The 23,043-nt window shown below is 39.0% G+C and overlaps 2 protein-coding genes across 6 annotated transcripts in view; both read right to left on the bottom strand.

Annotated features, from left to right (window-relative positions):
- Positions 1 to 11,848, bottom strand: asb14b (ankyrin repeat and SOCS box containing 14b). 2 transcript variants are annotated; one of them, XM_017712700.1, is made up of 10 exons: positions 11,778 to 11,848; positions 9,545 to 9,660; positions 9,415 to 9,470; positions 9,204 to 9,335; positions 7,458 to 7,616; positions 6,868 to 7,113; positions 4,568 to 4,745; positions 2,575 to 3,118; positions 498 to 651; positions 1 to 355 (listed from the first exon to the last, which is right to left on the bottom strand). In XM_017712700.1, the coding sequence occupies exons 2-10, from the start codon at positions 9,658 to 9,660 to the stop codon at positions 177 to 179; spliced, it is 1,764 nt and encodes a 587-aa protein (XP_017568189.1). In that variant the 5' UTR covers positions 11,778 to 11,848; the 3' UTR covers positions 1 to 176. The 2 variants fall into 2 exon arrangements, with proteins under 2 accessions (XP_017568189.1, XP_017568190.1); XM_017712701.1 differs by lacking the exon at positions 11,778 to 11,848 and having other exon boundaries at positions 7,458 to 7,605; positions 9,545 to 9,628.
- A 1,626-nt stretch (positions 11,849 to 13,474) lies between these two features.
- dnah12 (dynein, axonemal, heavy chain 12) overlaps positions 13,475 to 23,043 on the bottom strand; it is a 34,917-nt gene continuing 25,348 nt past the window's right edge. For 2 of the 4 annotated variants that reach the window (XM_017712740.2, XM_037541682.1), the window contains 18 exons: positions 22,407 to 22,599; positions 22,018 to 22,210; positions 21,755 to 21,927; positions 20,927 to 21,067; positions 20,616 to 20,774; positions 20,331 to 20,475; positions 20,084 to 20,234; positions 19,724 to 19,977; positions 19,432 to 19,572; positions 19,208 to 19,345; positions 18,182 to 18,415; positions 17,874 to 18,062; positions 17,620 to 17,723; positions 16,257 to 16,461; positions 15,939 to 16,076; positions 14,778 to 14,869; positions 14,461 to 14,528; positions 14,180 to 14,373 (listed from right to left, as the gene is read on the bottom strand). In XM_017712740.2, coding sequence (XP_017568229.2) covers positions 14,180 to 14,373; positions 14,461 to 14,528; positions 14,778 to 14,869; positions 15,939 to 16,076; positions 16,257 to 16,461; positions 17,620 to 17,723; positions 17,874 to 18,062; positions 18,182 to 18,415; positions 19,208 to 19,345; positions 19,432 to 19,572; positions 19,724 to 19,977; positions 20,084 to 20,234; positions 20,331 to 20,475; positions 20,616 to 20,774; positions 20,927 to 21,067; positions 21,755 to 21,927; positions 22,018 to 22,210; positions 22,407 to 22,599 — 2,912 coding nt within the window. Of the gene's footprint in view, positions 14,374 to 14,460; positions 14,529 to 14,777; positions 14,870 to 15,938; positions 16,077 to 16,256; positions 16,462 to 17,619; positions 17,724 to 17,873; positions 18,063 to 18,181; positions 18,416 to 19,207; positions 19,346 to 19,431; positions 19,573 to 19,723; positions 19,978 to 20,083; positions 20,235 to 20,330; positions 20,476 to 20,615; positions 20,775 to 20,926; positions 21,068 to 21,754; positions 21,928 to 22,017; positions 22,211 to 22,406; positions 22,600 to 23,043 lie in introns of those variants that run through there. The other 2 variants (XM_037541680.1, XR_005130772.1) reach the window with 2 other exon arrangements.

Below are 23,043 nucleotides of genomic sequence, written 5' to 3'. Positions count from 1 at the left end.
TGCTGTGTAAAAATGTAATATTACATTGTACAAATCTTTGCCATCATGAAGAAATCATACAAGAGCTATCGGCAGTACAAGAGAGGAACCAAAGACATTCTGAAACAATGAAAAAACTTTAAAAACATTTCAAAATAGTACAAACATTGTAAAACAATGAAAATATGTTTTCAGTTTTATTCAAGCTCCTCCGTGCTTCCCCTGCTGTAAATGTCATACTCCTTGAAGCGAATGTAGTCCTTCAGACTATTTGGTAGAGGCAAGAAACTGATAAAAACTGGTGCCCTGAGACGCAAGCGACCAAGGCTCTCCCGGATCTTAAGCCGGCACAAATGCTTCAGGCATCGAGGGTTTCCTGCAAAGACGGTGTAATGTGAAAATATCCATTAATTTAAACACCTTGAAACTGGAGTTTGAAATTGAGACCTGCATTATACTATTCATACTGTCCATGACATGATAAAGTTCAGAGGATCCCAAATTTGTTGATCACCCACCTTGAATCCTGCATATCTCTGGCCACTGTTTCTGTTCTTCCAGGATGCTCTTCAGTTTGGAGCAGAAGGTGACATGGTCAACATAATCCAGCATTATTCTCACCACATGGCCTGCAATGTGCTTGAGCCAGGACACCGTGATCACCTCGCAGAACTGCAGACAGAAATGTGTCAATACTGCACTAATATATATATATATATATATATATATATACACATGCATACACAGAAATACGTATGGTGAGGCGAGGCACCTAAAATCAAGGAATCAAGGAAAAGTCTTGTTACTTCAGTTAAATAATTACTTAGTGGAAGTAAGAGTAGCCACCAAATAGAATTAAAAGGCATCATCTCTTAAAACTCCTCAGGTACAGAGTTCCCTCCAGAACTGCAGTGGAGCTTCTCAGTACAGCTAGTATGTATCAGCATAGGAACTATAAAAATAGGCCCAGAGAGTAAAAATCCTCCCCAGGGTTTTATTCCGACTTCCTGACTAGTTGGCTCAAACTATTATCAGAGGTGTTTAGGCAGTTGGAACAAAGTCCTAGGGAGAATTTTTACTTTCTGGACTTGAATTACCCACCTCTGCCGTTTTCACAGAACCATTTTCCAATCTCTCTTTTTTCTTTATAACATGGGAGCCTAATCATTTCCCTGTAGGTCTATCACTCTGCAGAGTTTAGCTCCAACCTTAATCTAACACACCTGATTGCGGCCTCTGTTTTGATTGGTTGTCCCATATGTTGCATTATTCAAAATGCAGTCCAAACTGCAAACACTCTTTAGCTGCATTCCAAAAGCCAGGCTACAGTGCAGATGGGTTGCATTTCTAATTTTTATATCATCTGTTCAAATCAGAGGGATACTTGAAATACCACTGAGAAATGCAGCCTACACTCTGACCATCTTTAAGGATGCTTCTGGAGTATCCTTCACTGTCTTCTGCTGTCCATAATCCTTTGAGGAAGTGGCTGACCTGAAAAAATGCTGGCAAATGCAGAATCTGTGTTTGAATGTAAGCTGTTCATGTTGAGTGTATTCCAAAAGTTTGTTAAATTAGTTGATTTTGATGATGAAGGATATCCATAAACCAGCCTGTGTTTGTAAGAAGGCTAGTTATACTTAGCCTGCTGCCTAATGACAAGAGTGAAATGCTAGTATGATAATTATACAGCACATTTTTGAAAAAATAAAATTCATAATTAAATATACGGTACCTTATTTCTTTAGATTTGTATCTGTTTAAGAGGGTGTCAATTGAATGCATGATGTCAAATTAACAGTATTTTCTCCACAATTTTGGTGTGCCTTTCTCATGATATGACAAAGAGGCGTTAGTAGACCGTTTCTTTTTGCATTACATAGTATAAACGGCTCACCTGCAGCCTAGCTTGTGGGGTGCACTTCAGTGTGAATAGCCAGAGCTAAACTTCTAATAAATGAATGTCATTTTGGAAATGTTTTTTTTCCTGTAGTGTCACTGGATCCTCTGAATTACGAGGTCATTTAGCAGTCGAAATGTGAATGCTACTACATGCTAATGCCTCTGCTCACTGAAATGACCTTCTGAAAGTAAGTCTACTATTAAAGCTACTCAAAGTGCAGCATAGCCTCTTAACTACCACATTTGATAAAGGTCACTGATTTGTGTGGTGTATTTTGGTGAGGTTGCCAGTGTTTCAATCTCATTTCAGTATGCAGCAGAGTTAGTCTGCATGCAGCAGCAGTTGTATTTCAGTTTCTTAACAACCTCGTAATTCAGAGGATCCAGTAACATTTTGAGGAAAAATTTCCATACAGGAAAATGTATCAGCAATGGAGCATTTTAGTTACCACAGGATGAGACTGTGGCGATTTTCTAAAATGCCACTCTTTTTTGTCATATAGGAAACCTACACATGGACACTTGTGAACTGGGAAGTTAATGGTACATTTTAAAACTTTAGCAATGTTTATGTACTACATTGAACTATTTCATTTAAAAAAAATGAGGAAAATTTGAAAATTTTCCATTATATGGGTCCTTTCAGAATAATTGGGGTCGACACCAATGTGCCACAATGGCTTTCCTACCTACCACCATGTCTTTAATGACCGAAGTACTCCAGCCCTCGTAGTCTAATGGTACGTGCGATCCTTGTCCGTAGGGGCAGTCGAAGCAGCGCTGCACGTCATAGCCATGGTTGAGGAGCATGCGCAGCATCACCTCATCCTTGAGTGCGTGCTGCAGGGCCGAGGGGAAGTGCGTTGTGTTCACGCGCGCATAGTAGTTGACGTTGGCACCATAGCGCAGCAGCGTGTTGATGAGCTCGTAGTTGCCCAGGTGCAAAGCCACCTGCAGGCAGCTGACTGGGTCCTGGTTGGCCATGGCACCAGCCTCTAGCAGCAGGCGTGCAGACTGCACATCATTGTTGGACACAGCAAAGTAAAGCGCTGACCTGCGCTCATCATCATAGTTCCGGCGCACACGGGGGTGCAGCATGAAGTTGGGGTCAAAGCCTGCACTCAGGAGCAGCTCCAGACACTGAAAGTGACCACCTGCTGCTGCAGAGTGCAGTGGACTCATCCCACTCACCTTAATCACATCTTTCTTAGTTACTGGAATTAGTTGTTCCATTGCTCTGTGAAGAGAGGACAAGGAGGTCAAACACAAAAGGACAGGCTATTGTGTACAAAAGCACAGCTCATTCAGCACTGTATTATAAAGCTGAAAACAAGTTGCCTGCAGATATTTTACAGAAATTGAAGGCATACTGCTTGCAGAAGTATCGAAAGCTTGCAGATTAAAGCTACACTATGGCAGGTTTGGAAATTTGGAGAAGTCTCTGGTGGAGCTGTGTAATTGTACACAACCTGTAGAAGAGCATTTTGTAGCAGAGGTTGTGCTTTGGACCCCCTCCCTGAGCAAATGACTCTGCATTGAAAGAGTATAAATGGAACTATTGTATACGTTCCTTTTCAAGCCTGTGTGTGACATTAATATGTAAACCCGCATGATGTGATCTGATAAATACCTGTGAAATTCAACCCGAGAACAGTTTACAGTGTCACTGGCAGCAGCACACAGGCATATCTTAGCTATTTTTTGGTATTTAGAATGAAACATGTCCAATTTGAGATAATGCTACATGAAGTCACATAAGAACCCACAAGATTGTCTAAGGAACTGCCAGATTCACTTTGTTGATAATTCCACCTTTTGAAAGAGAATGGGAAAAAGTGGAGAGCTGCACAGCAAAAACCACTGCTAAACAAGAAGAGCATAAAGGCTTGTTGCATAAATGCCAAACAAATGGCTAGACGACCCCCAAGCCTTTTGGAAAAATATAAGTTGACTGGTGCCTTGAAAGTGTTACTTTTTTGAAGACAGGGATTCTGTTACATCTGGTATAAATGTAACACAGGAGTCCACAGTATGAACATTATACCAACAGTCAAACATGGTGGAGGTAATATGATGCTGTGGGGATGCATGGATGTGTTAGGACCTAGGTGAACCAAAATTTCTGCAGGAGAATATCCAGTTATCAGTCATCTTAAGCTCATTTGGATTATGCAGCAAGACAATGATCCAAAGCACAAGATCAAGTCTTCTTCTGGCTCAAAAAAAAAAGAAAAGAACAAAACTAAGGTTTTGGAGAGGCAAGTCCTGACTTGGACTCAGTTAAGATTGGACCTTAAATATGCAGTTCATGCTCAAAAGCCCTCCAATGTGACTGAATTAGAGCTATTCTGTAAAGAAGTGTTGGTTGTGTTTGGTTGTGTTTGTTCCTGCTAAAGGCAGCCCAGCTAGTAATTAAGTTTAGGTGGCAAAATTTTTTTCCTTCAGTTAATAAAGTGATCAAAAGTAAAGTGTGTTTTGTGCATCTTCATGTTCGCCATCTCTTATATTACGTATTGTATGAGGAACTGAAACAATTTAGAGAGTCAAACATGCCACAATAGAAGAAATCAAGAGGGGACAAATACATTTTCATGGCCATATACATATAACTACACTGAGATGTCAGGCAACAGGCAACCACTTAAGTGTTATGGGACAGGACAGCTGTGTAACATCCATCACTCACAGCAGATGGCCACGATATGCAGCACGGTGGATGGGTAGATGGCCGGTGTGTGTGGGAGTGTTGGGGTCAGCTCCGTACTCCAACAACACAGAGATGACATCAGGGTTTCCAGATGCTGCTGCCTCAAACAGCACAGATGGAGACTCTGGACACTGAGGGTTTGACCATACGCAGGCACCTAAGAGTAATTTGACACATACAGAGAGTGACATTAATGTGTAAACCCGCATACCGTGGTCTCATAAACGCCTGTGAAATTCAACCCAACAACTCTAAATTTTAAATGAATATTTCAGGATTTACAGGGTCACTTGCAGCAGCACACTTGCATATTTTAGCAGTTTTTCCAATTGTCCAATCTGAGACAATGCTACATGAAGTCACATAAGAACCCAGACGAACATCTAAAGAACTTATATACCATTGTAAGTTCCCTATATTACGTTAACACCACCACCATGGATGTACTTCCACTAGTTCACATGATGTTTGGCATCTTTTCAAACTCCCATCTACACATCTCAAGTGTCTAGTACCTCCAAGATTTGTTGTCAAGGACCTCCAGATGGCACATCTGAATAGTAATGTTACTACCAGGCAGTGCAACTGTGCTAGGGCTCAACGTTTTGCTGTGTTGTGAACATCTTTATTGGATCACTTATATATACTACTTACATAGCTGTACACCAAGTGCATGTAACTACCTCTTAGGTACACTTAGGTACACAGGTACACAAAGGATGGTTCTTCAAGGGTTCTATTGAGATCTATGAATTCAATATAGAACCATTTCATGCTTACATGGTTCTCTGCATGGTGGAACAGATCTTCAGATTGATGTAGAATGTGTTGTATATTGTTTTATATAGAATCTTTCTGAAAATGGCTTTATCTCCAAAAGGGATCTGGTAGTGTTATGATGGGAAGATTGTAACTGTAGAAGAACCCTTTTTGGTGTTATAGAGAACTACTAATATATATATATATATATATATATATATATATATATATATATATATATATATATATATAATAAACTGAAAAGCAATTTTACCAATTCCCTTTACTAAAGAACCCTTGAAGAAACATCTTTTTAAGAGTGAAGCTATGATAATACTATATTTCCCACTTCAAAATAGTAGCCTACATTAGAGCACCAGCTTGGTTGAGATGGTAGCAACTAAATAAGTAAATTGCACTGTAATTTTTATTAATTTATTAATGCAAGGTAGTTTTTGTATGGAGGGTCCAAACATTGTTTTTGCTCAAGGACCCATAAGATCCACTGGGTGCCACTGGATAAGGCTAACCTCTTCACTAGTAAACTGTCAGGAACTGCACTGTTTTCCATACCTCAGGTTGCTGGAGCTCACCACTGTGAGCTCATCCACTGTGGCAGTAGATGGATTTGTATTAGATAAAAGTGCCACTAACATTAACATTACTGTTACAACACTTTACATTAAAGGTGCAGTACTGTGCAAAAGCCAGAGACCACCCTTCATTCAGGAAAAATGCAAAAGACATTTATTTACCAGAAAATTACGTAGCCTCAGTAGCTATATACTGTATAACTATACATATATATTTATTTATTATTAATTATCCATTATTTGCTTTTATTACAGCTTCCACTTTTTTCAGACTTGCTTTTAGCTTTTTAAAGAAACCTGCAAGGATATTGTTCCACTTCTCCTGTCTTAAAGGTTTGCTGCATTTCCTGGCTTTTACATGCAAATAATCCCAAACACATTCAATGATTTTGAGGTCTGGGCTCTGGGGTGGTCCGTCCATTATTCTGAGAACACCAGCAACTTCTTTGTTTGATTTGCTAGTTTCCTTCTTTTCTGTATGTTTTCTTTTCTTAGTGTTGTCTTTTTTACAGCTGTGCATCCTTTCAGACCCATAGTGAGGAGTTATATTCTCACAGAAAGGCCCGAAACAGCTGTGGACTCTTTCAGGTCTAAAGCAAGAGTGGAGCTTCACATACTTCCCTCTCTCAAAGATGAAAGCTTTAAGTTCTGTTTATCTGATGGTGAGTTTTGATGATTTACCAGGTAAATTTTCAGGAGTCTCATTTTTCTTCTTTTATTATTCCAGTTTAAGAAACCTCTGTTTTTGCCTTCTCTATGCAGGTGTATTATCTTAGATCTAATTTCCTTTATAAATATCTGCTGAAAAATGAAGAACATGTATGTAATTACTATTTTGGCCAGAAAAAAAAGTGGTCTCTGACTTTTGCATAGTGCCATAAATGCAAACTGCTGGTAAAACACCACCCACATAAAGGTTATAATCACCTTTCTGTAGTAGAATTTCCACAACGTTCAAATGCCCAGCCTGGGCAGCCAACCCTAAAGGGGTATGTTGACTGGCATCGCAGGCATTTGGGTTGGCACCAGACTGGAGGAGCAGGTACACGTACTCCTCCAGGCCCAGCAGAGATGATTCATGCAGAGCAGTTCTATGAAGGCTGCCTTTGTGGTCCACAGTGGCATTATAGCGTAGCAGCAGAGAAGCCAAGTCATACTGGTCATTCTTTATGGCTGTTTGGAGAGAGACAAAACAGAGAGGATCCCCACTGAGGTTTCATTTACTACATGTGATTCATCATGTCTTACACAACAAAGTGAGTCACTCCAAAAGAATGTATACCATAAAAGGCACCCAAGGTGAAGATTAATGCTCTCAGCACTCTCAACTAAAGAGCTCTATGTCATTTAAAAATACTAACACAGCGCCATACTTGAAAGCATAAGTGCACCTCTAATCTCCACAGACAATTCCTGAAATCAAAGTGCCTCATTACTCTAAACTCCTCTGAGGAATTTATACAACCTAAATCCAACCATATCCATGTGTCCTCCTGTGGCCCAGCTGTGTTACACACCTGCAACTAATGGAGAGTCCTCATCTTCATTTGGACAGTCGGGGCTGCAGCCGTTCTGAAGCAGGAATGTAGCGTTCTCTCTAAGACCATGGACCACGGCGAGGTAGAGAGGAGTCTCCCCTCTCAGAGTACGGCACTGACCCGAGCCCTGGGGAGATGCTGAACATCCGACACACATTCGAGCATGAAACTCCGAAAACAGGCTTGTCTTTTTTAAACTGCACGAGTGTGTATGTTGGCCTACACTTCAATTCCTCACTCTCATAACCACAAAACCCATTTACAGGGTTGTAGTATTCAAGTCTGGCTTCGGTCTTGACACCATAAATGAAGGGCCTCTGACTTGTCTTAGTATCGTTTGGACTCGTTCTTGGAGTAAGGTGGACTTGGAAATTGTTCCCGAGGCCAGCCAAGTTCCACGTCTCCATCTGACATAATTAGAAACTGAACTTGCTTTCTATTATTATTGAATGTCAAGAGAACCTTAAGTCAGTCCTTTCTCTACATGGTTAAATCAAACCTGTTTGCTTTTGGTTGAGGATCTAATTGATTCTTTCCATGATGGTTTAACTGTTTGTTGATGTTCACTGGTTCCAGAATTCAAACATCCCCTGAATGTATTTCTACACTTCACTTAATAATGAAAAGAAACATCTGATGTTTGGTTTATATTCTGATCTTTTGTGTATTTTACATGGTGATTCTGACTATGTTTTAAAGAAAAAGGGACCTAAAATAACCACACTATTGACTGCAAGAGTAACAATGCAAAGGTGACCTATGATCATAATGTAATTCATAATATTTTAGGCAACGTAGGAAATAGTATACAATATAATATTACTTATTAATGCATATCATGCACAATGAATGATAATGAATTTACAATTAACTATAAATTAATATATTTTTCCCTTTTTCTTTTTCTTTTTATACACTTAAAAAAATCTTAATCTGGTCTCGGTCTTGATTCAGACTCAGCTGCAACAAAGTTTTGGCCTTTGGTTGTGCCCAGGTGTCGGTACTGACTCGTCTCTAGTGATGTTGACTTGAACATTACTCATTTATAACATGCTTATAATAGAAGCCAAGATATTAACAGAAAACTACACAGAAGTCTTCATAAAAAGATATATATTTTTCAGTATTTAGTGTGTCCACTCTTTGCCTTTATTACAGCTTCCATACTTTTCAGGAGACTTGCTTTCAGCTTTTCGAAGAAATCTGCAAGGGTAATTGTCTTCATCTCTAAAGTTTAGTCTTAGAAGTTGGTTGCATTTTGTGCTTCTTACAATCCAAGTAATCCCAAACACATTCAGTGATGTTGAGGGTGGTGTCTGACTTTTGCACAGTACTGTAAATCTGTATAATGTGTTCTTGCTGAGGACAGTTTTCTGGAGGAATGAGTTGCGTATTTGTTACCAGCATTTTTTGGTAAAACATGGACACTAGAAAACCATAGTGACCTACTGTGGTTTTGAAAGTTGAACAAAACATCATGAAAAAACAGTTTTGGTGAAAGATTCCTTTAAGACCTGTTTTGAGTGTAATGTCTGTAGCTTCGAATAAAGTGTCACATATTGCAAACATGTATTCACAGAATTCAGCAACTGCCCAGTGGCTTCTACTATAAGTAGATTTTGAGTCAGCAGGTTTTCAGCTGCTTTATATAAGGAAACAAAAATCATCATTTGGTAAAATCAACAGTACAACACAGATGCCAGAGATCAGGCTGATAATATAGACCTGAGAAAGTGATCTCCAGAATGCTCTTCTTCGGCTGAACTGCTGCCTCGTGCAGTGGGATCCAGCCCCTGCTGTCAGCCATGGACATTGCTTGCTTGTGCTGCCCCAGCAACCGCAAGGCATCTTCATTTCCTGTGGAGAAACGTGAGGATGTGGAGATGTAGCGTTCAGAGCAGTACTAACAGAACAGCAGTAGTGGTGCAGCTCTCACCTGCCTGTATAGCCGTAAAAATCTCCTCATGGTCAATATTTTCCAGCGCAGGGTCACTAAGGAAAACCACAACTGAGTATTTCTTCACATGGAAAACTGTATCGTTTAGACAGAAAGGTTTGGCTCATACCTGGGAGTTTCACTGCTGCACTTGCTGTATTCCAGCAGACTCTGCTCAATCATGTACTGTGTGGCCTCATCTTCATCATCCCAGTCTTCGTCCAGAGCATTATACACTTCTGCCATCTTCATCAGTTTGTTTTATTGTTCCAGTAAAACCACAAAATAAAAAAAAAGAAACAAAAGTTCTCTAAAGTAGCTTTAAAGAGGAAATCCACAGACTTGTACGAATGTTAGCATAACTCAATTGTTGGGATGCAAACAATGCCAAAGTGGTCTGATGTGAAATGGTTGTAAAGTCACTGCTGACTCTGCTTCACGGTTATCTGGTTCTTATCACTACCACTGTAAACAAGTCTAATTTTCTCTAGAATGACATATATCAAACCAACCTGAGTGACTTTGTTTACATCTCAACAACTCAATTAGTGCTGGCTGATACTGACAAAGTATCCCAAGTATATCACATTCATGCTTGCATTAATAAAATTAATACACCCAATACTTCTACTCAACAGTACTACTCAATACAAAAAGAATGTCTCAGAAAGCTAACAAAACTTTTGTTTTTCTGTTCTGTTTTCCTCTGACCCAGAAGGATAAGCAGTTTAGAAAATGTGTGTGTGCATTTTCCTCTGTTGAAAAATGAATGCAAAGTGTGAACCTTAAATTTAAAGTAGTTTTAAATTTCCAAAAATTCAATTTACTATTCAGTTGTTATGGTAACACTTTATTTGGAGTGGTCTTTGTAGATGATTAATAAACTCTTAACAGAGTATCAGTAACACACCAACAACATATACTGTAGTAGCAGCAGTGAAGCATCTGAATACATTTAAATAAATATCTTTTAGATGTTCTCATAACGTTCTCATTACGAACATTAAGTAGATGTGTTGTTAGTATGTTACTTCTATTAAACCTAATTCTAACCCTCATCCCGGGCCTAACCCTAACCTTAACCTCAACCCAGAACCTAATCCTAACCCAAATCTTAACCTCAACCCAAAGCCTAATGTTATCCCTCACCCTGACCCTAATCCTAACCCAAATCTTAACCTCAACCCAAAACCTAATGTTATCCCTCACCCTGACCCTAATCCTAACCCAAATCTTAACCTCAACCCAAAACCTAATCTTAACCCTCACCCTAACCCTAATCCTAGCTCAAATCTTAACCTCAACTCAAAACTTATTCTTAACCCTCATATGTTTTTGATATGTTATGGAGATGTTCAGTGTTTGTTTAATCCAAAAAGGACCACTCAAAATAAAGTGTCACAGCTTTTATGTATTTTGAACATTTCTTTCGAAACAATCTGTAGCACTCAGCAAACAATGTACATTGCCATTATCCATTAGGCCTGAGATTCCATCAGTAAACTGGAAAAGCAGAACTTGAAAAGCTAAAAGCAACCTCCTTGGCAACAGTGACACCACTACTTTATGGGGATTATATCTACTATACCGCTTACAAAATTCCTGAAAAGCAGAATAATTCTGTTTCAGTATCACATGATATCAGTATAGATGATATATTGCCCAGTACCAGATTAAATTATGCAAAAAATAATTGAAATTCCTCTTTAATGGTATTTTAGACATACAATTTTTGGGACGATGTCTGTTACAGGTTAGGAAAATTGTAAATGGATTGAGTGATGTTTTTCAAACAGGTCCTAAGGGACCCGCAGACGGTCCACACTTTTGCTGTATCCTCATGTGTTACAAGTCAGGTTGGAGCAAAAATGTGGACTGTCTGCGGGACCCTGAGGACTGGTTTGAGATGCACTGGATTACAGTGATTTTATTATCAGATGGCACTGGTAAGTAGGTCATTCAGTTTATAGCAAACACAGAGTTGCATGATGTGTAATAATAACTTTGCTGCAATCGTCATGACTCATGCAATGAGCCCTTCAGGTATTCACCCTGTACGTACAGGGTGTAGTTAGTACACAAATAAGGCTGAAACTTTCTGCTGTTGGTGACATCTTAAATTACAGGAGAAACATAGAAACGTGTGGTCCAGTTTAAAGGACATGTTGTGTTTACACATAGTCACTAGATACAAATCAGTCTCAATAAGCCTGTTAATGATTGTGTTGCGGCTTAGACTGAGGCGACTACTTTGTATACATGCAACACTGCATTCCATGCAACACTCCCTTGCTCTCTGAAGCCCGTCCAGGAAGTTTAATCTGTTCAAATATGCAGAATCCATATGCAAATGTTGCTTTTACCTTCAGGCAAGAAGCGCTGCTGTTTTTGTTGCACTTGTAACCTCAGAGTGTTTCAGGCTCTTACCAGTCACACAGCTATTAATATCTTGACAGTTAAAAATATACAATCACGGGACTGGCTCTGCTACCCCCCAACCCCCCGACTCCACAACTTGGGTCACTCTTTGGAACTCAACTCTGCAACTCTGCTCGAAAACACCCAGTTAACAAACAGTAGGGCTTTAGGCTGTCAAGACCAAGGACAGGAAACAGTGATCATTCATATCTGCCATGGCCATACCTTACAGAGGCATTCGGGCCTAAAACTACCAATGACTATATCATCAGCATAGAACTATATGGTTCCATCTGCATTCAGCGCAGTTCTGAGACACTGTGGGTCAAAGATTTTACAACCCCATTTCCAAAAAAGTTGGGACGCTGTGAAAAATGTAAATAAAAGCAAAATGTAATTTGATTTTGCAAATACAAATCATTTAAACCCTATATTTAATTGTAAATGGTACAAAGACAGCATATCAAATGTTGAAACTGAGAAATTTTATAGTATTTGAATTTGACACCAACAACACATTCCAAAAAAGTTGGGATGGGTCAATAAAAGGCTGGTAAAGTTGTGTAATGCTAAAAAATAAAAATAAAAACACCTGGTGGTTGACTAGCAAGAGTTCAGTAGCATTACTGGGTATAAAAGGAGCATCTCAGAGAGTCTTTCAGAAGTAAAGATGGGGAGGATGGGTAGCATGGGTGACGTGCACATCTGTGAAGGCACCATTAATGCTGAACAACAGATACATGTTTTGGCAACATATGCTGCCATCCAGATGACGTCTTTTTCAGAAAAGGCCTTGATTATTTCAGCAAGACAATGTAAAACCACATTGTGCATGTATTACAGCAGCATGGCTCCATATTAAAAGAGTCTGGGTGCTATACTGGCCAGCCTGCAGTCGAAATCTGTCACCCACTGAGAACATTTTGCTTATTATGAAATGAAAAATACTGCAAAGGAGACCCTGAACTGTTGAGCAGCTGAAATCCTATATCAAGCAAGAATGGGAAAACATTTAACTTTTACAGCAGTGTCTCCTCATTTCCCAAAAGCTTACAGAGTGTTGTTAAAAGAAGAGGTGATGAAACACAGTGGTCCCCATCCCAACTTTTTTGGAAAAAGTTGTTGGCATCAAATTCAAAATGGGCAAATATTTTTCAAAAAACAATACAATTTCTCAATTTAAACATTTGATGTTGTCTTTGTAGTATTTTCCTTTAAAAATATGGTTTACATAATTTTCATATCATTGCAAGTATTCCGCCAGGAAATATAGTTAAGGTTTTGTCGTATAAGAATGAACATATGATATCACAGCACTGTTCAATGCGAAAACATAATGCTAAACGTAAGTATTTTTTAGTCACCAAATTACCAGCGCAAGTCTTATTTAACACCAGTCCAGTGGCTGAATCCCAAACAGCTCCCTGCTCCCTACATACTGCACTACGTAGGATCTTTAATCATGCAATAGAAATAGACATTTGGGCCACATCCATATTCGACAAGTGATGCACTATTTGGCAGAAGAGGCCAGAATTTCTAAATTTTCATAGCTAGCACGCTAAGGAAAACGGAGCCTTTTGGGATTCAGCCTGGGTTTGACGCGACCCCTCACCGAAACACTGACATTTGAAGCATGTAATCCATTCAAATGACATTTTATTAGACTGTGATATTCATGATGTAGCTGTTTAGGCTGTTTGCTATTTTTTAGCCTGTTAGCCAGCTGACCAGCCTGCTTCTAGTTAGGAACATATGTTTTCAGCCCCTCAGTTTAAACCAAAAAAACCCAAACCAAAACAAAAAACAGGTTTTCACATCAGTACATTTGGTGGTCCATGTGAGCAGCATGACAGTCAAAGATTATTTTCATTATCTTGCTTCTGCACCAGCCAGCTAGCAGAAACAGATTTAAAACAGCCCACAGTCAAGTTTCCACACTTTATGACATTTTTATACTGGAGTACTGCTGTAGGAGGCGAGTTGGCAGACTCAACAGATGTAGCAACAGTTACATTTTTCATTTTAGCCTAAGTGACCCTTTAAATGAGAATTTAAGATGCATGTGTGGACTTCAAAAGGTGAAAATCACAATTACAAAAGTGCAAATTGTTGCAAAAGAAAAGTCTGCTGTGCGCAAAGAAGTATTTATGATGCAGGTCACTAAACATTCAATATGTTGTTTATTAGACACCACGCAAGGATATATATTTTTGGTCACACACAATTCAGTCCTTGCAGAGCAAAACTGGATTATATACATTTAAATTTAGGACATCATTAAATGTAAAGCTGTAGCATCAATTGTAGAGGTCCAGTAAAGTGCACTTTCATAGGATGCTAAGCCTTAATTATCCAGCTGGCAGAGCATAGCCACACCTCTCTTGATCCAGTGCTGTGGACGCTTGCTGGTGGGCAACATAATGGAGATGACAAAGTTAGTGGAGTGGCCCGTGGTGGACAGAGTGCCCTTACGTTCGCTGGTCTTATAGAGAGGACAGACATAGATGTTCTGAGGTTGCTTCACAACACGTTTATCCGCTAGGAGATAAATGAATAACAGCATGATTTTACAACATGTCACAGTGACAAGCTATTTTCATGTTTAAGACAGTGATGTTTACTCACTTGGTTTTATCCAAATGATGGGCACTGAATCAAAGAGAACTTTTGGGTACTGTTCAGCTAAGACACCACTGCAGGAGAAGAAAAAAAAAACATTTCTTTCAAAATTAACGGCATTAAAAAAAAATCAGAACAGATAATACTGGTACAAAGTAGAGCTGGGTGATTCGGTGAAAGTGTAATATTGTGATCGACAAAACTTTTCACAATACATGATAGGTCACGATATTTTTTCTGACATCTGATTATATTGAAACAGATTAAGCAGTGCTGTCATATTGCCCAGCCCTAGTACATATTGTTCTATCATGTAAACAAACCTTTTCTTATCCCATCGTGCTCCATCCAGGAAGAGGCCATGAACATACACTCCGTCCTCAGGAGACGTAGTTGAGGTATCAAAAGGAAGCACCTGTGTAATATAATCAATGTAATATAATGAAATCAATATTTGCTGGACTGCATTGAACTTATACATATTTTAACATTTATAGTTGTATGCAAAAGTTTGGGCGTCCCTGGTCAAATGACGGATTGTGTCGACTTTGCTGAAAGTAAGAGAAGGAATAACACAACACCAGCAAAAACAACATCAGAAGAGAAAGAACCATGTTGACTTACAAGCTAGCATAATATTACAGGATTTTATCGCAGGTTTCAAATGTTCAAGGCTTTTCATGGCGTGAGATATAAATACAGAGATAAAGACTGACCAAACTTTTTGGTGTGAGATGAATACATTCTTTTGCATGCGTGCCTGAAATGAGGCTGAGGTTTTATGACATTTGACGTCAGGAAAAAATACAAAATTCAGTGAGACAGAGATAACACAGATAAAGTTACAGCCAACAGTGCAATCTTTCATTAATAATCAATGATTAAAAGCCAGTCTGAGATTCATTGTCCAGTTTCTTGCTCGGTCACTCTCTCTTTTTCTCTTCCTCTTTCCCTCCGACAACATCTTTTTCGGTCTTTTAGCAGCCTCTGTCATTATGTCCATATACTAAGCTTTCTTCTTCGTATAGCTGGCTGAAGAGCCATAGCTGTTGATGTATGACATGGTGCCATAAATCATTACGCAGTTCTCATGAGAGGTTTCATGCCCACTCCTCCAGAGTTACATGCTGCTATAGGAGGCGTTCCAGGCCAGAATGGCAATAATAGAGACTCCATTCTCCCTATTATAAATCAGTGAACTGTAAGAATGAATTTGAAGCTGTTATTTAAATGTATAATTGCTACATAATGTTACTTTAACAAATGGGAAAGAATAACATAAATGTAGCCTATGTCAAATTTATGGCACATTATTCTGTATGTATGATTTTTAAAAATACATTTAAGCCAATGTGTAATTCAAAATCAAGAAAACTACTTTCAAAATCAAGAAAAATGTAATTTGACCTGGGGTATTCAATCTTTTCCACACAAATGTACAACATGTTGAGAGTATACGATATTCATCTACTTGTAGTTGGTACCTCATAGTCAAAGCCAAGAAGGTCAATAGGGATGGAATATTTCCTCGCATAGTTTTGCATGGCTCCTGTCAGGAACGCTTGGGTGAAGAAGAACCCAGACAGCCAGAACACATGGGGCTTTGTGGTGTCATACCAGTCCTAAAAAATGCAAAAAACTATCAATACAGATAGCAGACAGACAAGGCACTAATAACATCTAATGATCCATCTAAGCATTAATAGCATATCAGCTTTACATGATGAGCAATATTAGTCAAAAAAGAAAAACATACTATGATTTAAAAATAATAAATAACTCTTTTTGAAAAAATGTCTAACCCGCAGAAACTTGAGCCTAGCGAGGAAGTCTGTGATGTAGCTGCCCAGGGACTTGAGGCTGGGGTATGAGCGCTTGGCCCACTTCTCTGGCACTTTACCCACTAGCAGGCTGCCTGCTATAGCCTCTAGTTCTGCATCCATCACCACCAGCCCCTTAATAGCCTTCAGCAGGTTCTGCAGACTCACACGGATGGTGTTGCACAAACTGAGGACAGAATACAATACAATATACATAACAAACAATACAAAACACAGCATTAGCTATGTTAGGTATATTACATTATATTATATTATATTATATTATATTATATACCTACACTGCCTGTAAAACGTGTAAAGATATCTAACTTCAAAATGAGTTATTATTCCTAACTATATTAACATATAATTATGTTTAATTACTGTAACATGTTAATGTTACCAAACCAAACACCTTGCTAGTAAAACATGCAGAACTTTTGTTCCCTTTAATTCACTTAATTCTCCTGCCAGAGGAGTTACGGCATGTACATGTCATTGATAGCCATAGAAAAAAGTATCAGCCTGTAGAACAAGAGCTGCCAGTGAGCTATGATGATTTCTATTACTATATTACAAGATGCAAGAAGTTTCCTTTATTGTTGGATGTACTGTAATTGTTTTCTGACTGAGCATGTGAGTTCATTCAGAATGCAATTTAGATCCGTAAACACTATCGCTTTATTCCATCAAAGTAATGTTAAACGGTGACTGGTATTCAGCTTATACTTACTGTGCATAAATGTGTTCATATGTGCATGTACAAAATAAAACTTGTGCTTTGCAGCAGCAACCTCTATAATCCAGACAATATATGGGCAGAGGGCACACATAATTTTAAAATAAGACAATGATTATCTAGTCTCTCAGCTAAGGTTTAGATGAAACACTGACCTAATGCAAAATGGAAAGCAATGGATTGACTATTGATTAAGTTTTGAATTTAGAATGTTGATTAGCTTGGCATCCTGGGCAATATGGATATACATCTCTCAGCCAACCCATAGTAGAAATAGCTTTTCAAATTGTATTACAAAAATGTATAAAGGAAATGTGGGGAGCCAGTGTGAATGGGCCTCATACAGCTGATAAAATTAACACGTCTACTTATTTTTAAACCGCCAGATACTGTTTTAAAGGAGGGAGGATTATACAGGGAGCATTGGAATGTCAAGTGTGATCGAGTGGCAACTGCAATTTACAAACAGGCTCATGAATCAGGTAGGAGAGCCCCTTTGCAGAATTTTGCTTAGGGCCCCAGGGAGGTCAGGACTGGCACTCAAATCCACTACATGTCTCAAAGGTTTTTGTTCTTTTATGCACTGCAGTTGATTTTGGGACTCACTTATTATATCGTTCCATCTCTTGTACAAGCACTGTGTTCATGCTCTCTTCGTACAGCACTGGGAATTTTTCAAGGGCAGACTCGATGTTAAAGTTTCCTGGAAGCTGAAATAAACCAAAAGGTTTGACTGAGACAAGCACAGCGCTAAGGGCGACTTAAAATTATACAATAATGTAAAATTATAAATATTTGTTGGTTAAAAATATGATGGTTTGAGTTGTGTTAAATCAATGAATTTGGATAATGTGATATACTTTAGACTGAATGTCGTTGGCAATGTCCAGCAATGTGTTGTCTCCTGCAGAACTGCCTCCCCCCTTGGAGCCTCCCCCCTGAGTGAGAATCAGGGAGTCAAACAGGAGTTTGGTCTGCTGCAGGTCTTTAGAGATGTCCACATTCTCATGCATGCCAAACACCTCTGGATGCTGGGTAGCGGGCATATTCTGTATATACAAAACCTTTTAAGTACCATTCCTATTTCACATAGACCAAACATTATGGTGTATATATGTATCTGCTCAGAACTCATAGTTCTGCTTAAGACTGAGCTGGTGAGACTCACCCTGATAAACTCCACATAGTCTTCATAGATAGACTTCGGAGGTGCGTAGTATTTGCCACTGGGGGAGAAGGCATAGCGAGAGTTCTCAATGATGTCTTTATTGTAGAAGTCAGCCAGAATGGTCAGGAGAAGGCGGCGGTCCCAGTCATCTGTCACCCGCCCACCGTAGTTACACTCTCCTGTCAGATAAGTGATTGCCTCAAATGGAACCTCTTCATACTCATTCACAAAGAGCTGCAGCAGAAGGAGCAGGATAGGAACAAAGCACATTAAGAACAAAGTACAAAGTTGCCACAACAGGCGATTTCAAGATACTATAATACTATGAGGTTGACTGTTAACCGTGTGTTTACAGGCAGAACAGTTCTGTGGTTTTATCAGTAATCTCAAGCCCAACCTATGCAGTGAGCCAAAATGCCATTAAGGAATAGCCTCAATGGTGTCCTACAAAATTGCAACTGCTCTGAGTATGTGTGTAACTAGAACCTTCATATACAGTTTCTGAATGTCATTTATTGTCATGTCAAAACAAAAAGTTGTATCTTCAAAAATGATAACTTTTTAGGAACAGAGAAGAAATTTTATTGTATATTAATGTAAAAAGAGTTCATTCAACTAAATTTCAGTCCATTACTTGAATGAATGCATCCTGTGCCTTCAGTTTAAGAAATTAGTAAAATTTCTGCCCCCTTCCAAACACGTTGTCTTTAAATTCTAAAAGCCTGCCAGAGTTACCTGGACCTAGTTACAATAGCCATGCTATGATTGGACATTCTGTTTTGAGTGGGAAGGAATTTAGTGAAAGGTGCACTATAATTGGTTGAACTTACTGTCAATGTGCATCAAATTAGACGAGTAAAAAGTACATTTTATTGTGAAATATAGTGGAGCAAAAGTCTCAAAATAAAGAAGATAAAAAACAAACTTAACTCTGACAGAATGCAAAGGGTAGCTAGTGTTTCAAGCTAGTGTTTGCAGAAAAACTGAGCTTTTGCTAAGACAGTGACATTAAGCAAGAACATTCACCTGCAACTGTCTGATACTAATACGTAGATCTGATTCATTGAATCCATATGGAATGTTCCAACCAAGCGGTCCAAACTTCTTTCTCTCCTGGACAAGGGCATGGAAGAAGCAAACCCCATACAGGAGCTTTTCCCAAACCTATAAATACAGCAGCAAATGACCACATCTGGAACATACTGATGGAATAATGTGTGTGTAATTAAATAGGAAACCCATCGTCTTACCAGCTCTTTGTTTGGACATGCAGAGAAGAACTCAGGATCAGAGACTGGGTCAGACAGGTAGGACTGTAGAAGGTTTAGCCTGAGGCCTGTGGGTGGCTCATTTGTCATCTTCACCCCATTCTGCAGGATGGTCACTGGGAACTGACATTGTAAACAGAATAGGTTATGAATTGTAAACAATTCCATATGACAGAAAATGACACATAATAGGCAAGATTTAAGCCAGCATCTGAATAAAAAATAAATAAATAAATAACTCAATGCATTACTTGTTGTCAGTGTACATAGATACCATAGGGGAGGGGTAGCTGGTGAGCCAGAGGCGAAAGTCTGGGTGGCAGGTTTCTGGGCTGAAATCCTCACAGATCTTCTCCAGCGTGGACATCCAAGAAACAGCCAGGTGGCAATTCTGCAGACACACCCATGTGCCCTCTTTCATGGCTGAGTGGATCATCTTCACAGCTATAGGACCCTGGCCCTGACCCAGAGAGATTGACTTGAACTTGGCACCACCCATGTTCTTGTCGTTGGCAAACTTCAGCAAACCTTTCAGGAAAAATAGATGTTTCAGTGTTCCATCCGGAGTGTGTGAGAATGGATCTGTTAAAGCCAAAACTGAAAAATAGTACTTACAGTAGAAGACATTACTTACTGGCCATAGGATCTGCTCCAGGAGAAAGTACAAAGACTAGTGGGATTGTAGAGTTAGAATCAATATAGCTCTTACTTAGATCAAATGGTGGTGGTTCAACAAACTTTTTGCCCAGTTTCTCAGTCACGTAATTACTAATTGCTGGTTCAATCTTTAGAAAAAGAAACAAAGGATAAAAGTGTTGAAAAAGGTGATAAAATATAAGTAAATATCATGAGGACCTGTGCGAAAATGAATTATGCCTCACTTTATCGGGCCGAAGGCAGCGGTAAATGATCATTTTCTGAAAGTCGTTGAATTTGTTGCACCATGGTTTTGGCAGGGGAGTGTTATAAGGCTCCTTACTGTCATAAATAGGTAAAAAGCTCTCAGGTGTCTTCATGAAGCTCTCCCTATTTTCAAGCAGGAAAAAAACTAAATATAAAACCTGATAAGAGTAAAAGCAAGTAAAGTCTTTTCAAGGACAAATCTTTTAAAGAGAACAGAATAGAACTTGTTTTAAAGCAAAGAGGGCTGGCAAGGAGGCACATACTTGAGGCCCTGCAGGCCAGGTAGGTCACTAGCTCTACAGATCTCATCCCAGCTCTTGTCTTGTAGCCAGGTGGAGTCAGGATTGGGGACATCATTCTGCAGACCCACACCACCTGTGAGCAGGAACATGAACTCAGAGTACTCGATTTCCTTCTTAGCCCTGAAGGAAAATGAAACAGTTAGACATCAGGATTATGAAAGGGAAACACTGCTGTCTCATTTGGTTATGAAGAGAAAATTAACATTGGGCAAACTTGCTTTAATAATGTTTATTCCTAACTACAGTTAGTTATTGATGTAGTTAAAACTTACAGAAGCAAATTGGAACAGAGGAGGAAGGAGAACAGCAGTTTGTCCTTCTCAAAAAGAGAGCGGCACACATTGCAGTACAGATTGTAGGTGAAGTGGTCGATCAGGTATCTCAGTCTCCTCTCGAGAATCTTTGACTTATTACTGAAACATACAGTACATTGTAATGATAGTATTCCATCTGGACCAGCAGAAGGTTCATTTTTGTAACAAATGACTACAGCAGTGCTTAACTCTCCTAAGTTTCCCATGGCATGTATGCCTTGTAACCCCTTTTTAACAGTTTATTTGAAACCAATGCACATTTAAGTATTCAGTGGTGCAACAGTGTAAAAAAAACATAGGCACTGGTCTACAGAGGAAAAAGTAACATAATGAAATGAGTCATCTTTCACGATATTCTCCAGAAGTGGATGAGTGGCTGTGTGGCATAAACCAAGATAACGGTAAAAGCCTGAATGCTTGTCCTCTACAGTAAGTGGTGTCCTAACCCTCCAGTATAGTTCCAGAGACTGGAAGAATCTATGCCAAGGGCACAAAAGCTGTTCCACCAGCTTGTGGTAGCTCATGAGCCACTTTACACAGGTTTTTCTAACTACAAAAACATTACATTTTTGCAAAGTTTAAGTAACAAAAAATTTCTGAAGCACAGACTCAAACTTGGTGTATCAGTGTAAATCAAATATAAAAACATTTCACATAACTATGTACATAATTGTGTAATTATATTTTAAATTATTAAATGATTAATTATTTAACATAAATCAAATGTATAGAAAAATGGCAATAATAGTGTTAAACAAACAAGCGTATAAGCATTTATCTTTTTACCTGTCATGTATGGAGTTGATGTAAAGGTTGACAAACCAGTTGAGGGAGTACTGGTACATGGGGTCAATGTTGGCTAGGTCTGCAATGCTAAAGAACAGGATGGAGGAGTGCTTTGCGATGGTTCTGTAGCCTTCTCTCGACTCTGCTATCTTAATTTCAGTCTTCTCTGCAATCTGAAAAGTTTGCATAAAGGAAGAGAGGTCTAATCACTTACTGTCACAACACTGCAGCATCTTTAAAACTGGCTTTTCCCAGCCCCAGACCTGCTGTTTCTTGGAGATCTCATTAGACATTATCTTGGCGGAGTCCAGGATCTGGATAGCACTCTCGTCCTCCAGGATATTCCCCTCCGAGGACTGCAGAGTCTCCAGGATTTTGTCTTCAATCTCTTTCAGCTGCTTTTTATTGGCAGCAGATTGCACTACCAGGGCATTCCTCTCCTCCTCTAGCTCTGGCCTATTAAACATAGAACACAAATGTGAAGCATACAAAATAACTTTACAGAATGTACAAGGGATATGGTGTGACAGTATAGAGCATATAAAGGTTTATCATTTGAGGCTCTCAAATGATGTTAAATAGTCATTTTTATATTAATATTATATTCATCAAAATCAGAGATTTGTGTGTATGGGCATGCATATATCATCACCTCTCCTTAGCTACCACAATGCCCAGCAACTGGTCCTCCAGGCCCTCTGGAGTGATCATGAAGTTGAGCAGGGAAACTTTGGTGGCCAGCTCCGGCAGATAATGAGGGTTCCTGAGCTTAGTTGTTATATAAAACCGGAAATCACTTGAGTACTCAATCACACTCTCGCCTAGCCTGATGCAGTCCATACCTCCTACACACAGAAAACAGAAATCATTCACATAATCATAGTTCAGCCACTGGCCTCAGTTCCTATATCTGGCATTACCACACGTCAAAGGAGTGGTTGAACTGATTGCCAGACTTGGAAATGTTATGTTACTAAATTGGAGTGTAATCAGTCATTTTCTATGACACTGATTCAGACTTAAAGGAATAGTCTAACTTTTTTCTCTAACATGCCTCTAAATTAAGATACAGAAGAAAAAATTCCCTCCCATAAGATCCCAAAAGATCAAAATTGCTTTTAGCAACGTGATGCAGTTTAACAATTATGTTCAGCTCATGGTAAGGAACATAGCCGAAGAACAGAACACAAGTAATCTTATAACCTGCATGAAATTATTATTATGAAAAACTGGATTCTATGCCCAGTAAAAATTCATAACAGGTTTTTCCACACCTTCTCTTATTTAAA

Source organism: Pygocentrus nattereri, chromosome 9 (assembly GCF_015220715.1).
Source record: "Pygocentrus nattereri isolate fPygNat1 chromosome 9, fPygNat1.pri, whole genome shotgun sequence".
NCBI classification, from domain to species: domain Eukaryota; kingdom Metazoa; phylum Chordata; class Actinopteri; order Characiformes; family Serrasalmidae; genus Pygocentrus; species Pygocentrus nattereri.
This window is presented reverse-complemented; position numbering and strand designations above follow the sequence as displayed.